The 15,956-nt window shown below is 41.5% G+C and overlaps 2 protein-coding genes across 2 annotated transcripts in view; one reads left to right on the top strand and one right to left on the bottom strand.

Moving 5' to 3' along the window:
- The window catches only part of LOC126094509 (prion-like-(Q/N-rich) domain-bearing protein 25), a 140,288-nt gene extending 131,014 nt beyond the window's left edge, over positions 1–9,274 (bottom strand). The window contains exons 1-2 of the mRNA XM_049908922.1: positions 8,972–9,274; positions 432–625 (exon numbers count right to left, since the gene is read on the bottom strand). Coding sequence (XP_049764879.1) covers positions 432–625; positions 8,972–8,997 — 220 coding nt within the window. The 5' untranslated portion in view covers positions 8,998–9,274. The remainder of the gene's footprint in view (positions 1–431; positions 626–8,971) is intronic.
- A 408-nt stretch (positions 9,275–9,682) lies between these two features.
- LOC126094498 (uncharacterized) overlaps positions 9,683–15,956 on the top strand; it is a 146,839-nt gene continuing 140,565 nt past the window's right edge. Inside the window, exons 1-2 of the mRNA XM_049908911.1 lie at positions 9,683–9,816; positions 9,897–10,029. Of these exons, the coding sequence (XP_049764868.1) occupies positions 9,803–9,816; positions 9,897–10,029 (147 nt within the window). The 5' untranslated portion in view covers positions 9,683–9,802. The remainder of the gene's footprint in view (positions 9,817–9,896; positions 10,030–15,956) is intronic.

Here is a 15,956-nt window from a genome sequence, read left to right as displayed (position 1 = left end):
CATGCTTGATTTCAATAACTGCGTCACCATCCAAACCATATGGCTCATCCCCTTCACCACTGGCTTTTCTGTATTGCACACATGGGAGTTATCCTTAAAAAAATTATCCACTCCCAAAATTATCCCAGCCTCAATCTACAGAAACTTACTGTCCCCACACCCTCCACCCAACAATTTTCAGCTCGTCTGCCCTATCAAATCCCCTCATCCTCTCTGTGTGCTGTCCTCTGCCAGTGCACTCACTAATCTTTCCCCATCCACATTCATCTCCTTTTTCGCTTCCTGTTTGGTCCCCCCACCCTCTTCCCACCTTCTCAACACTGCACTTGTGGCAGTCTAGTCCCTGCATACTCCACCAGACACACTCTTATCTCCCCCCCACCCATAACCTACTATCCCTTCCCCTTCCTCATCCCCTCCATTTTCCTCACCAGTATCACTCTCTGTTTCAAGATGACCATCAGCTACCACAAAATCTGAATCAGCTTCAGAATCATCAAAAATATCATCATTGTTCCCATTTTCCCCTTCACCTATATCACATAATTGCTTTAGCACTCGAGCTTCAAAATTTGTATCAACTACAGTGATCTTATTCCTCTTAGTAAGTCGATCCATGGTATACCTGAAAAACATCATACATTCATGTATATAATTGAATGCTATAACAAGAAAATAAAAAAAATTGAAAGCAAAATATGTAGTAATTACAAACATGCGGTCTATTGGACTTGTCTAACTGTTACACTTAATGTGGAACATACTCTTGAATAGGCATCCAATTTCCGTGTTCAGCTCTAAATAATAAACTTTATCAAACAATGGAAAATCCAGGATAGAATGTTATGAAAAGGATGGTTGCTACTCACCATATAGCGGAGATGCTGAATCGTACCCTCCATACAGCAGACAGGCACAACAAAAAGACTTTCACTAAATGAGTTTTCTGCCAACAAGGCATTTGTTGCAAAAGGACAACACCCAACCATACACAAGCACACACACACACACACATACTCTCACACACTCATGCAAACGCAACTCACACACACATGATCACAGTCTCTGGCAGGTGAAGAGAGACTATGGTTTTGTGTGTGTGTGTTTTTTGTCTTTTTTTGACAAAGGCCTTGTTGGCTGGAAGCTCATTTCATGACAGCTTTTTCTTGTGCCTGTCTACTATATGGAGTGTAGCAACTATCCTGTTCATATTGTACTTTATCATTAGACTGACAAAGTCAAGCTGACTGTTGGGTGTTGCTTTACAAATGGCAAGTATTAAAATGAAGATACTGAAAAAAAGAGACTGTGGTTTTTTGTGGTTCAGCAACACTGAATATGTATAATGTGTGATATTTTTGAGAGACTGATGCTTCAGGTTATGGGTTAACATCCAATAGTTTGCATATAGCAACTGCTGGTAGTTGAGGCACAAACTTCTTTGCTTTTGCAATCCTCCTTTTTTCGAAAGAACCACGCATCATCACAGCATTAATTACATTGACACTTACTAATCACATTTCAATTACTTTACTATTAATTTCCAAAGCTTGACATTATCTGTTAACAAGATGATTAAATGATGAGATAAAAGAAATTATTCAGATAGTGAAGGGAGACGAAAATTTAATAGTCATGCGTGACTGGAGTTTGATAGTAGGAAAATGGAGAGAAGGAAATGTAGTAGGTGAATGCGGATTGGGGGGAAGAAATGAAAGAGGAAGCCGCCTCGTAGAATTTTGCACAAAGCATAACTTAATCATAGCTAACACTTGGTTCAAGAATAAAAAAAAAGGTTGTATGCACGGAACAAACCTGGAGATACTGGAAGGTGTCAGATAGATTATATAATAGTAAGACAGAGATTTAGAAACCAGGTTTTAAATTGTAAGACATTTCCAGGGGCAGATGTGGATTCTGACCACAATCTATTGGTTATGAACTGTAGATGAAAACTGAAGAAACTGCAAAAAAGTGGGAAATTGAGGAGATGGGACCTGGATAAACTGAAAGAACCAGAGGTTGTAGAGAGCTTCAGGGAGAGCATTAGGGAACGATTGACAAGAATGGGGGAAAGAAATACAGCAGAAGAAGAATGGGTAGCTTTGAAAGACGAAGTAGTGAAGGTAGCAGAGGATCAAGTAGGTAAAAAGAGAGGGCTAGTAGAAATCCTTGAGTAACAGAAGAGATATTGAATTTAATTGATAAAAGGAGAAAATATAAAAATGCAGTAAATGAAGCAGGCAAAAAGGAATACAAATGTCTCAAAAATGAGATCGGCAGGAACTGCAAAATGGCTAAGCAGGGATGGCTAGAGGACAAATGTAAGGATGTAGAGGCACATATCACTAGGGGGGTAAGATAGATACTGCCTACAGGAAAATTAAAGAGACCTTTGGAGAAAAGAGAACCACTTGCATGAATATCAAAAGCTCAGATGGAAACCCAGTTCTAAGCAAAGAAGGGAAAGTAGAAAGGTGGAAGGAGTACATAGAGGGTCTATACAAGGGCGATGTTCTTGAGGAATATACTATAGAAATGGAAGAGAATGTAGATGAAGATGAAATGGGAGATATGCTACTGCGCGAAGAGTTTGACAGAGCACTGAAAGACCTAAGTTGAAACAAGGCCCCGGGAGTAGACAACATTTCATTAGAACTACTGACAGCCTTGGGAGAGCCAGGCCTAACAAAACTCTACCATCTGGTGAGCAAGATGTATGAGACAGGTGAAATACCCTCAGAATTCAAGAAGAACATAGTAATTCCAATCCCAAAGAAAGCAGGTGTTGACAGATGTGAAAATTACTGAACTATCACTATAATAAGCCACTGCTACAAAATACTAACACGAATTCTTCACAGATGAATGGAAAAACTGGTCGAAGCCGACCTCGGGGAATATCAGTTTGGATTCCATAGAAATGTTGGAATACGTGAGGCAATACTGACCTTACGACTTATCTTAGAAGAAAGATTAAGGAAAGGCAAACCTACGTTTCTAGCATTTGTAGACTTAGAGAAAGCTTTTGACAATGTTGACTGGAATACTCTCTTTCAAATTCTGAAGGTGGCAGGGGTAAAATACAGGGAGCGAAAGGCTATTTACAATATGTACAGAAACCTGGTGGCAGTTATAAGAGTCCAGGGGCCTGAAAGGGAAGCAGTGGTTGGGAAGGGGGTGAGACAGGGTTGTAGCCTCTCCCTGATGTTATTCAATCTGCATATTGAGCAAGCAGTAAAGGAAACAGAATTAAATTTGGAGTAGGAATTAAAATCCACGGAGAAGAAATAAAAACTTTGAGTTTCGCCAATGACATTGTAATTCTGTCAGAGACAGCAATGGACTTGGAAGAACAGCTAAACGGAATGGACAGGGTCCTGAAAGGAGTATATAATATGAACATCAACAAAAGCAAAATGAGAATAATGGAATGTAGTCGAATTAAATCGGGTGATGCTGAGGGAATTAGGTTAGGAAATGAAACACTTAAAGTAGTAAATGAGTTTTGCTATTTGGGGAGCAAAATAACTGATGATGGTCGAAGTAGAGAGGATATTAAATGTAGACTGGCAATGGCAAGGAAAGCGTTTCTGAAGAAGAGAAATTTGTTAACATTGGGTATAGATTTAAGTGTCAGGAAGTTGTTTCTGAAAGTATTTGTATGGAGTGTAGCCATGTATGGAAGTGAAACGTGGACGATAAATACTTTAGACAAGACGAGAATATAAGCTTTTGAAATGTGGTGCTACAGAAGAATGCTGAAGATTAGATGGGTAGATCACTTAACTAATGAGGAGGTACTGAATAGAATTGGAGAGAAGAGAAATTTGTGGCACAACTTGACTAGAAGTAGGGATCGGTTGGTAGGGCATATTCTGAGGCATCAAGGGATCACCAATTTAGTATTTGAAGAAAGGGTGGAGGGTAAAAATCGTAAAGGGAGACCAAGAGATGAATAGACTAAACAGATTCAGAAGGATGTAGGTTGTAGTAGGTACTGGGAAATGAAGAACCTTGCACAGGATAGAGGAGCATGGAGAGCTGCATCAAACCAGTCTCAGGACTGAAGACCACAACAACAAGATGATTAACTTCATCAACTGTTTCATTTACTAGCTATATGCCTCTGTTTCCACATCAAGAACATCAATATTTACATCAACAATTTCTGATTGGACCCCCGATCCCGGATATTAACATTATTTACTTGCACTGAATTTGCAGTCAGTTCAAAATCATTATCATCAACACATCATCATCATCATCATCATCATCAGTCATTATCACCACCACCACCACCACCTGTATCAGGATTTGTATCCTCATCTGTCTGCACTAACCCCAGATCATTGACTTGATTAATCATTTCATCTAAAACGTTGGCTCACTCATTTTCAGTCTCATTTACTTTAAGTTCAATTAGTGACAGGTCACCTACATTATTTTTAATTATCAAAGTTTCACTTTTTTTCTCATTGTGATACCATTCGTGCAACTGTCAACTATGTCAAAAAAGTCATTCATGCAATTCTAGTAATGTAGTCAGAGATGTTGCTGGATGCTGTAGCAGAATTGGCCAATAAAGTATCGGATGTTGTATTGCTAGCACCCAACATGGTATCAACTGCCCAGAGCTTGAGTACAACCATCATGGTAGCTCACGGCGAGTACAAGGCATTAACGGTGAAGGTCAATCAGCTGATGTAACAGATTAGCCAGCTGGTAGCATGTTGCAGCGTCAGTGGTGGGACAGAAGGTTCTCTCACACCAGGGCTGCGTCTCAGTCACATGCGTCAACACCTGATGCTCAGAAACGCATCTGCTGGTACCATTGGCGTTTTGGAGAATGTGCAGAACACTGTACCAAGTCACAGAGGTACCCAAATGCCAGTGGCAATCGACTGTAGGCACTTCGTCAGATTGCTGGCCGGCATCACAGTGCTATTCATCAATTACTGATGCACCAGCTATGTAAGTGTCTGATAGACACCATCTCTCATTTATGCATCTACCCACGCTACATTGGTGCTGACCACGTACGACATTCTGCCTGGAGGTCATGAATGATTCGCCTGTCTCCACATATAGCCTGCACATATAGCATGCCTTTCCATGGAATTCCACTGTGGAAGATATGGGTGGACAAATTATAGACGCAGATTTCTTGGCATACTATAACATTTTACCATCCATGTCTAATACCCACCTTGGAAGCCAGACCACAGCTGCAGGCTTCTGGCACCGGACACCCATCCAATCTGCCTGGCTGATAACCACTGTGGGTGATGAATATAATATTCCACATTACTGAAAGACTTTCCAGAGTTAATGGAGACACCATACTTCAGGATGTCTGACACAACATTGTCCATCACATCAAGACGACTCAGGGGCCGCGAATCTAGTGCCGACATTGAAGGCTAGCACCATAATGGTGAAGGGTGAGTTAGATGACATGATCAAAGAGGGCATTAAGCGTCCATCTGACAGTCCCCGGTCTTCGCCCTTGCACCTCATTCCTAAGAAATGTGAATTGAGGTGACCTTGTGGAGACTACAGAGCTATGAATACCCACATGATTCCTGACAGCTACCCAGTACCTTTGCTCCAAGACTACAACTATGCACTGAGCGGTGCTTGTGTGTACACTGTACTAAATTATGCCAAGGTCTGCACACAGATTCCGGTGGCTGATGAGTAAATCTCAAAGACAGCCATTATTACGCCATTTAGCCTCTTTGAGAGCAACTTCATGACTTTCGGCCTCCGGAACGCGGAACAGGTTGGCAGAGGTACATTGATGCAGTGCTACATAGTCTTGTTTTGCTTCACAAACCTAGATAACAGCGTTCTCCGCATCACCAAAAGGACACTGCCTGCTTTTCCAATGACTGAGTGAACACGGAATTGTGCTGAACATGGTGAAATGTATCTTCAGACAGTTGCAGATAGACTTTCTAGGCTACAACATTACCCCCTATGGCTCACTACCATTGCCGGACAATGTTGAGGCTACCTGCCAGCTGCCCCGATCAGCCACATACAGAGAACTGAGGCGCTATTTAGGCATGCTGAACTTTTATCGATGGTACCTGCCGCATGCAGCTGAAGTTTAAGATCTGCTGACATCTACACTGGTGGGCCTGAAGGCTAATGGCAACTTATCAATTACTTGGATAGACGATATGATCGCGGCACTTGAGAAGACTAAACAAGTGATAATGGACGTGGCATTGTTGGCACATCCTGAGTCGAAAGCACTGTTGGCTGCAGTAGTAGACACGATCAGACTGCAATAGGCAGTGTACTTCGCAACATACTGATGAGCCTTCACAGCCACTAGCTTTCTTTTCTAAAAAGCTGACCACCTCACAGAAGAAAGTAAGCACATATGACAGGGAATTACTGGCAATGTATGAAGCTGTCAGGTACTTCTACCCTCTTGTTGAAGCTTGCGCTTTCACAATATTTACTGATCGCGAGCTGCTGACTTTCAGCATCCAGCAAAATAACCTGAACTGCTCACTAAGACAACACAATCACCTACAGTACGGAGCCCAATTCACCATGGACATCCAGCACATCTCAGGTATGGACAACATTGTGTCAGACTGCATCTTTCGCATTGGAAGTGTCTCTACAATGGACTACACAACGCTCACCAAAGAACAGAGGTCAGATCAAGAGCTTTAAGACCTGTTACAAGACATGCGTTCATCATTACGGCTACAACTCGTGGGCATTCCTGGCACCAGCGAATAACTGTATTGTGATGAGTCTACAGCCAAGCCACGTGCATACTTGCTCCAAACTTCCGTCAGCAAGCATTCAAATCCTTACACAACCTCTACCATCCAGGTACAAGGTCTATGCTCCGTCAAGTTCTAGCTTGATTCGTGTGGCCATGGGCAAAGAAGAATCTGAGAGAGTGGAAAAAGTGCTGTCTACAGTGCCATCGCAGTTAGATTAGCAAACACAGTCATATTCCAGTAGGTAATTTCCCCAGCATCATAGTGCACTTTATACATGTCCACATTCAGACGCCGTCAGAGTGTTACTGCCCTCGAACGGCCAGCGTTACCTGCTAAACTGTGATGATGGATTCACTCATTGGCCTGAAGCAATCCTGATAGTCAATATCTCAGCTGAAACCTTGGCGCAGTCATTCATACACACTGAATATTGAGGTTTGTCTACACTCTCCATGTCACAACTGACTGGGGCAGAAAATTTGAGTCCAAGTTGTTCGCAAAATTTGCAGCACTTTGTGGCATGAGCAATCATCGGATGACCAGATACCACCCGACCAGCAACAGAATAGTGGAATGATGGCACCGCACATTGAAAGCGGCCCTGATACGCCATGCATCTGGGCAAACTGAGGCCCTGCCAGTTGTCCTGCTCTGGTTCGCACCACCTACAGACCAGACCTGGGCATTTCCTTGGCACAGCTACTATAACGGGAAACACTGAGACTACCCTGAAATTTCATAGAAGCAGCCCTGGGACAAGAGGTCGACACATCTACACTCGTTGGGTGTCTCACAGAGGACACTCGCCACAGCCATCCATATACGGTACCGGTGAACTGTTTACACACACAGATCTCAGCACATGCTGACACATGAAGCTACTTAGTGATGGCATCAGAGTGGCTCTCCAGCTCCTCTTCACTAGTCCTCATCAGGTTGTCAGTAGGGAAGATCACACCAGGGACAGTCTGTTCAATGGAAAACATACCACTGTCACCGTCGACGGAGTTAAACTGGCCTACATGTTCAATGAATCACCACCACCTGCAGGCCAACAACCACTGTCTCCTCCACCGCCTGGTCCTGCAGCAGCCTGCACCCCAGAAGCGAACCGGAAAACTGCACCGCCTTTGCCAACAGCTTCTGTATCACACTGCACAATGAGATCTGGCTGTCATTTGCACTCTTTCTAGATGGTGCTCCACTCCTGTTGAGCAGGCTGTTGTACTGACTGCAGCCATCATTTGGCCTGTGTTTTGTTAGTAAGTGAGTGTCAACCAGAGTGCAAGTGTCAATTTTCGCAACTGCACCAAGCAGTTCTTTGCATTCCGCATGGAGCGCTGTATTTTGCTCTTACAATGTGCAGAACTTTTATTCTTTTCTTGCTAATTTTCGTATGATGGTTATTCATTGTTTTTTACCTTATGTCTTGTATGGAGTCCTATGTAAAACGTACCTATCACACAAGCAAATGAGCTCACTAAGCATAACTGATCTGTTCTCACAGTACTAGTCTCACAAGACCTGTATTTAATGTTCATCCTCGTGAGCTCTCTAGTTAGCATTCTATGATCAACTAAAGTTCAGTTATTATGTTAAGATATTCTGGTGTAGGTGTTATTCCTGTAGCAGGCATAGCGAAGTCTCAAGGCCCGATTCTCATACATAGTGGCCAAAATGCGAAACACTGTCCACTTGTGCTCCAAAAAATAAGTAACCTTGTGTTTGTCATTGCTCCAAGAAGCCAATCTAGCTTGAATGCTTAACAAAAAACCTGCAGTGGCTACACAGAAGGCTTTTCAGAAGGAAACTAAAAAGTACTGACGCTAGAGTAATTTTTATTTTTGACTGTCTTAAGGGATTAGCTTATGTTTTTACTATTACATGAACAGTATATTATAATAATAACGCAAAAAGTAAATTTTAGAGTGCAGGCCATTTAAGTTGTTATAGCATTATCATGTAATGTACATTTTGTGGAGTTTTCTGTTTACATGCGCATTTTTCCTAAAATTAAACTTCAAAATTTATTTGAATATATTTCATTCTGCTATATTAACGTAACCTCTTACATAACAAAACTGAATTGTTTCACTGAAATTGCTGAATGGGATTTTTATGGCTATTTAAAATTAGAGGTCTGTCAGGTCACACATGGAACAGTGTATGGCAAAAGAATGACCGTGGAAGGATCCTATTTCGGAATATCGGCGTACCATTCGCTAAACAGTGCTCGATACATGACAAGTCAAATACCATCAGAATTCACGGATCACAGGATGTGATTGTGTCCAAATTCAACCATTAATTCAGGATATATCATGGTTTGAGACTATTTACGGACGCTGATAAACTGTCTCTGCATTAATTACACCACGAGTTGTGACGAGACCACAGCACACACCGTGGACGAAAATAAGCAACTTTGGCGCTCCCAGCATGGTTATTGTTGCTATTTACAGTAGTTGTTTAGATTTATTTGCTTTGCCTTGCTATGCACTCAGCAGTATTCTCGTACAATAGAGTGCACTATCGATTATCGAATACCGAAAGATATTTATTGTGAACGACAGGATAAGTTACTACACCTATTTCGAGTACATGTAATTCAATGCTCTGCCTGCAACTCTGCTGATACGACATATCGAGACACAAACCATTGCCCACAATATAAAGAAGCCAGAAACATTTTCCTAACACCTATCATCAACAGTAACGTGCAGTCTACATCACAATCGATATTTCACATTCTGGAAAGTACAACTGATATTAAACATTAATTATACCCAGAAAAGCTTATATTATGTCATTAATATATCTGTTATCACACTTTAACGAGTAAATGGTCTAATCGAGGGCAAATAAATAAATTAAGAAAAATACTTATCTCTTTGGTTGGTAACACTGAAAGACACTGAAAACAGATTCCCGCGGCCCGCCGATGAATTTGATATGAATGGCAGTTGTTGTGTTTTAACTATTTGATGTAAATAATTATGGTTAGGAACTTTTTTGACATAAATTGTGTTTTCTGATATAATTTGGATATGGATAGCAAATGGTAAATACACCTGACGTGTGCGTAACTGTCGTAGGAGTTTTTATTTATGTGCAATAAAATTTTTCTCGTCTGTTTATCAGGACAGACACCAAAAAAAGTGTAAACAAGAATTTGGAAGACCTGAAGAAAGAGTTAGAGGGTAAATGGAAGCTGTTGCCTCCTTCAGAAGAACTCAAGAGTACGGCACACGATAGGTTTTTGACAGGGCTGAAGGTGAGGATCTCAACGACAATACTCATCGCTCGACACTTCAGCTTGATATTCAAACAGCTGCTGTAGTGGAAATTGTAGAGTGATTGAGTACATCACAGTTATATTGAAGAGAGACCTGTACGGTTTCAGCACGGATCATCTAATAGGCAGATTACGAATTTTGGTGTAGCTCCCTGTTTGATTTATTCATTTTTGACCATTTACGTTGTAAACATTTCGTGCGCTTTCAAGTACAAATACAAATACAAAATTTCACACAAGCACCCAAATTTGTAACACGTTTGCTTTGCATAAGTCATTATAAATAACGAAATAATTTTTCTTTGAAACACACATTATTCCTTTAAATGCGAAGGTTAGGCTTTACCCTTGCTGTTAATGAAACAAGTTTACTGTTGCCAGCCACTGTTTCTTTATCTCCACGACACATTTGTGTGTGTGAGAGAGAGAGAGACGACGACGACGTTTTTAAGTTCCTTCAAATAATCGTAACACAACACACACACGTCGTAGTAACAAATCTAAATTTTCCTGATTGTAGAGGTTTAACCTTTTGAAACGCGTTTTGGAGTTAAATAAACAGTGACTGTTAACAGAAAATTTGTTGTTTCATTTGACAGGTATTCCTTCCCAACATTAATATACAAAGAGACAAACTGGACAGAAAAATCTCCGCATTTACTGGATGAAATGTTTCAGTAATTTCATATTTTACATGATATGTATAATTTTTTGTTGTATTGACCAATGCACACAACACAAACAATCTATATATTTTTTATATGTGAATATGACAACCATGTGACAGTGTAACTGCTTTTTCATTCCATCATCACTTCTATTTTATTAATCTGCAGTCTCAATCTCAAACATATACTCTTCAACTGAGTAAAATTATTTGTTGATTAATATTTCCTTTGAATTTTCCTGACTTCATGTGTTTAATACATTGTGGCAGATTAGAACATTTACCCATTGGTAGGAAAGAATCTTCAAGCTTTTTCTTATTATTAGGTATTATGCTTTGCAAGATGGTGCAAAGATCAGTTAGAATGCCAGGAATTTGAAACAGAATAATACTGGTGTGGCGTAACGGAGGCATGCGATCCCACCCATCTGCTTTGACTCATGACGCAAGGATCTTGTTGTTGTGGTGGTGGTGTGTGTGTGTGTGTGTGTGTGAGTGTGTGTGTTATGTGATGTATTGGGCTCATTTGAGCTTTGGTGGTGGCAGAGTGAAGTTTTTTGAGTGTCTGTGACTAAAAAATTGGAATTGGTTTCAGTTGTGATTTTTTTTTTTATGTGATTGCATTGTCAATTAGTATTATTGGTTTGCTGTTTGTCATGCATTAAGACATTTAATTTATTGTGTGGCTTTTTGTTTGTTGTGTGGATATGACTGTTAAGTACAATAGCTCGAGGTTGCCTTCATAGCTGGGGCGAAGACATGATGTCTCTGATCAAGTTTCTCCAGATGTTCGGACTGTTAGCAAAACTTGTGGAATGCAGTGTGTGCAGGGAAAACAGGAGGTTGGCAAGAGTTCCGGCTTCTCGGATCAGGTACCGTTATATGTGGCGGTGCCAAAAGGATAATCTTTGGCGCACCGTCAGATGCAGTATCTGGTTCGAGAAATCTAAGTTGGTCATGAGAGATTGTTTTGATGACTTATTATTTTTGTTATAGGTCCTCTATCAGTGTTTTGTGCGCATGAGATTGAAGTGAGTGAGAGGATGGTTTTAGATTGATTTTCTTTTTGTAGGGAAGGGTGTTCAAAATATGTGAAGTATAGGGGTAAGTTGGGTGAGCTGGGGATGGTGGTTGAGATAAATGAATCTCAATTTGGAAAGAGAAAGTATGGGAGGGATAATTATCCAGTTGGTTTAATGGGTGTGGGGGCCGTTATTTCGTGGGGGGGGGGGGGGGGGGGACACGGACTATTTGGATTGTGTTGACAGGGTTTTTGGAGGGGTGTACTAAGAGGGAATTGGTAGGGTTAATTAAAGATTTTATACAGGCGGAGAGTACTGTAGTGTCAGATGCTTTTTCGTCATATAGGGGGTTGGGGAAGAGGGGTTGTGATCATTTAGTTGTAAATAATAGTGTAGATTTCAAAAATTACGAAACTGGGGCATGTACCAATACAACATAGGGGTTTTGGGTGTGGTTAAATCAGTCATAGGGAGGGGAAGAGGCGCTCTTCTAACCTGCAATCTCATTTAGATGAGTATTGGTGGCAGAAGATTGTCCCTGGGGAGTATTGTATTTTTGTGATTTTTTGAGGGCATTTAATAAGATGTACAGGCCAAGGGTGGTTAGTTGAGGGAGTTTTGTATGTGAGGGGGGTGGGGTTTGTGGGTAATGGTTGTTGTTTTAGGTGGGTTGGGTGGGGGTTGTTTTATGATTATGTTGCAAAGGGTCTGTTTTGTTGCAGTAGTTTTTGAGTTGTAATGTGTGATTGAGTTTCGTTTATTTTGTGGTTTTTTATTTGTTGGCAGATTTTTTGTTTTTGTGGGAAGGGGGAGGGGTGAAGTTTGGGGGTTGGGGTTGGTAGGTTGTGGGTAGTTTGGGAGGTCTCTCTCTCTCTCTCTCTCTCTCTCTCTCTCTCTCTCTGTGAGTTTGTGTGTGTGTGTGTGTGTGTGTGTGTGTGTGTGTGTGTGTGTGTGAGTGAGATTGGGGTTGCCAACCTAGTGGGGTCGACAGAAGCTTCCGATCTCACGCGTCGCTTTGACCTGTGACGTAAGAGGTGTTGTGGTGTGTGACGTCATGACGGCGTGGAGTTTGGTTTGTGAGTGTGGCGTGTTTGTAGATGCCATCGTGTTGTGGTTTGTTGTGCCTCTGGTGGTATGTCCAGGGTTTTTGTTTGTTTTGTGTTTGGGCTCAGTTTGCTGTTGCTCAGTGTCGAGTGCTGTTTGCGTATTTTTGAAGTGGAATTCGTTTCAGTGAGTTTGTGGTTTTGTGTGAAGGTTAATGTAGTGATGATCACTGTACATCAGGTGGTATTGTTATTAACTTTAATCGGTTGTGGTTTTTTGTTCAGGGATGGATATGAAAGATAAGATAAATAGTTCTCGTTTGAAGGCTATGATGGGGGACACAGCTTTAGAGCTGATTAAGTTCCTATAGCTTTTTGGCCTAATTGACCAGGGACGGTTATATGTGGCGCTGTCGCAAAGACGACATATGGCGTTCCATACGGCGCTGGTACCTGGTTCGAGAAGTCTAGATTGGGCATGCGTGACATTGTACTTGTTACTTATTATTTTTGTTATAGATCCCCACAGAGTTTTTGCACGCATGAGATTGGTGTGAGTGAGAGGAGCGTTCTGGATTGGTATTCCTTTTGTCGTGAAGTGTGTTCAGAATTTATTATGTACAGGGGTAAGTTGGGGGGGGAATGGGGTGGTTGTGGAGGTGGACGAGTCACAGTTTGGGAAAAGGAAGTATGGGAGGGGGAAGTCTGTGGCTGGTCTTTGGGTGTGGGGGGGCTGTTTTTCCGGGGGGTGGGGGTTCCGAATGTGTTTTTAGGGTTGTGGAAGGGAGGTCCAAGGCCGAATTAGTGTGGTTAATTGAGATATATATAGAGCCGGGGTCCACAATAGTTTCTGACGCTATTTCTTCTTATAGGGGGTTGGGTGAGAGAGGATTTAATCATTTAGTAGTGAACCATAGTTAGAGTTTAAGAATTATGAGACAGGGGCTTGTACTAATACAATAGAGGGGATGTGGGGGGTGGTTAAGTCAGTTCTTGGGGGGGGGGGGGGGGGGGAAGAGGCGCTCTTCCAACCTTCAGTCTCATTTAGATGAGTACTGTTGGCGGAAGAGTGTCCCAGAGGGCTATTGTGTTGTTCGGGTTTTCTTAAGGGCTGTGGGTAAAATGTATAGGCCGAAAGTGGTTAGTTAGGGTGGTCTGGGTAGGTGGGTGGGTGGCTGCGGCTCAAGGTGGGGTGGGGGGTTTATTTTGTTGTAAAGTATTTGTTAAGGTGGGGGGGGGGGAGAGGGGGAGTGTGTTTGTTTTTTGTTTTAGTTGTGGAGGATCTATTTTGTTGAAGTTTTTGTTGAGTTGTAGTGTGTGATTGAGATTTTTTTTGTGCTGCATTTGGATTTTGTTTGTGGGGTTTTTTTATTTTGGGGTCAGGGGGGAGGTTGGGTTAGTTGGGGGGGGGGTTGAGGTGTGGGTGGGTTGGGTTTTTGTTTTAGTTTAGTATTTTTTCGTTGGTTTGGTGTGTGTGTGTGTGTGTGTGTGTGTGTGTGTGTGGGTGTGTGTGTGGGTGTCCAATCTAGTTTGTGGGGCTGGAACTTTATTGTGGTAAGTTTTCATTTTTTTGTTTTCGTTGTATGTGTTGTGCTGGGGTCTAGGGAAGTGTTTCACTGAAATTTGTGGCTGTGAAGGTTGGCATTGGTAATGGAAGATGTTTTTGAGTTACACAGGTAAAGGGAAGTGGTCGATCCTAACTTATGGGATTGGGAGCTGCTGTTGAGCTATATAGTTGGAGGGAAGTGTTTGATCTCAATGTTTGGTGGAGTATGTTGGTTTTTGTAATGGGAGATGGGATCGGGAGCTGCTGTTGAGCTATATAGGTCAAGGGAAGTGTTCGATCCCAATTTATGGGATTGGGAGCTGCTGTAGATCTATGTAGGTCATGGGAAGGGTCCGTTCGTAAAGTTTGGTGGTTTATGCTGGTATTTCTATTGGGAGATGGGATCGGGAGCTGCTGTTGAGCTATATAGGTCAAGGGAAGTGTTCGATCCCAATTTATTGGATCGGGAGTTGCTGTAGGTCAAGGTAAGTGTCCGATTCCAGATAATATTGTGTTTTGTGGTATTTGGTGAGTTTTGTGATGTCGATTTTTTTCGTCATTTTGCATGGTTTTGTATGGGGGTGGGTGCCTAAATTTGTTTATATTTAGTTTGTCCCCACCCAAAAACCCCAAATTTCCCACGCTTGTCCCGTTAGAGTCATTAGGCTTTTTGTGAAATGTGTGTGTGTTTGTTTTTCAATGTATTTTCATCTTTATAGTATGTATGTAAAGACTTTATATGCGCCATATTGGAATTGTCGTTTATGGTCATTTCCGCCATATTTGTGACGTCATGGGTCAAAGCGGACAGATGGGATCGGATTCTTCCATATTTCCACCTAGTGTGTAGTGCCGGAATTTGTTTGCGGTAAATAGTCGTTTTTTTTATCTGTTGTTTATGAGTTGTGATGTTTTGTGGGGTTTTTGTTGTGTTGTGGGTTTGGTTTTATTTGTCACAGGTGTAGGTGTTTGTTTTTTTGTATCGTCAGCTGTGGTTGACCTATGTAGGTTAAGGGAAGTGTCCAATTCCAATTTTTGTCTTTGTAGATGTACGTGTTTTGATGTAGTGTGCTTTAGTTGACCTATATAGGTCAAGGGAAGAGTCTGATTTTGATTTTTGTTGTTTTATGTGTTAGTTTTGTGGTATTGATAATTGCAGTCCAATTCTAATTTTTGTAGTTGTAGGTTTTTATTTTGGGGTATCGATAATTGCGGTTGAACTTTGTAGCTTGAGGGAAGTGATTGATTCCTGTGGATTTTGTGGGTGTAGCAGAATGTGGGAGTTGTGTGTTGTTTTTCGTCATTTTTTTATCGTTGTTTTGTGTGGCTTGGGATTGTAGTGTGGGTTTTTATATGTTTGTATTTAGTTTGTCACCACCATAAAATCCCCAATTTCCCGCACTTGTGTCCTGTTAGTTTGATTATATTTTTGGTGGAAGATGATATTGTCGTATTGATATGTATTTTCATGTTTGGTGTTGTGTTTATGTACTGACGTTATTGGCGCCATATTGGAGATGCTGAGATCGGTCATTTCTGCCATATTGATGTTGTCATAGGTCAAAGCAGAAGGGTGTAATCGGATGCTTCTGTAATCCCCTGGTGTGTGTGTGTGTGTGTGTGTGTGT

Source organism: Schistocerca cancellata, chromosome 1, assembly GCF_023864275.1.
Source record: "Schistocerca cancellata isolate TAMUIC-IGC-003103 chromosome 1, iqSchCanc2.1, whole genome shotgun sequence".
NCBI classification, from domain to species: domain Eukaryota; kingdom Metazoa; phylum Arthropoda; class Insecta; order Orthoptera; family Acrididae; genus Schistocerca; species Schistocerca cancellata.
The sequence above is the reverse complement of the archived record's forward strand: the minus strand, read 5'-3'. Positions and strand labels throughout refer to the sequence as shown.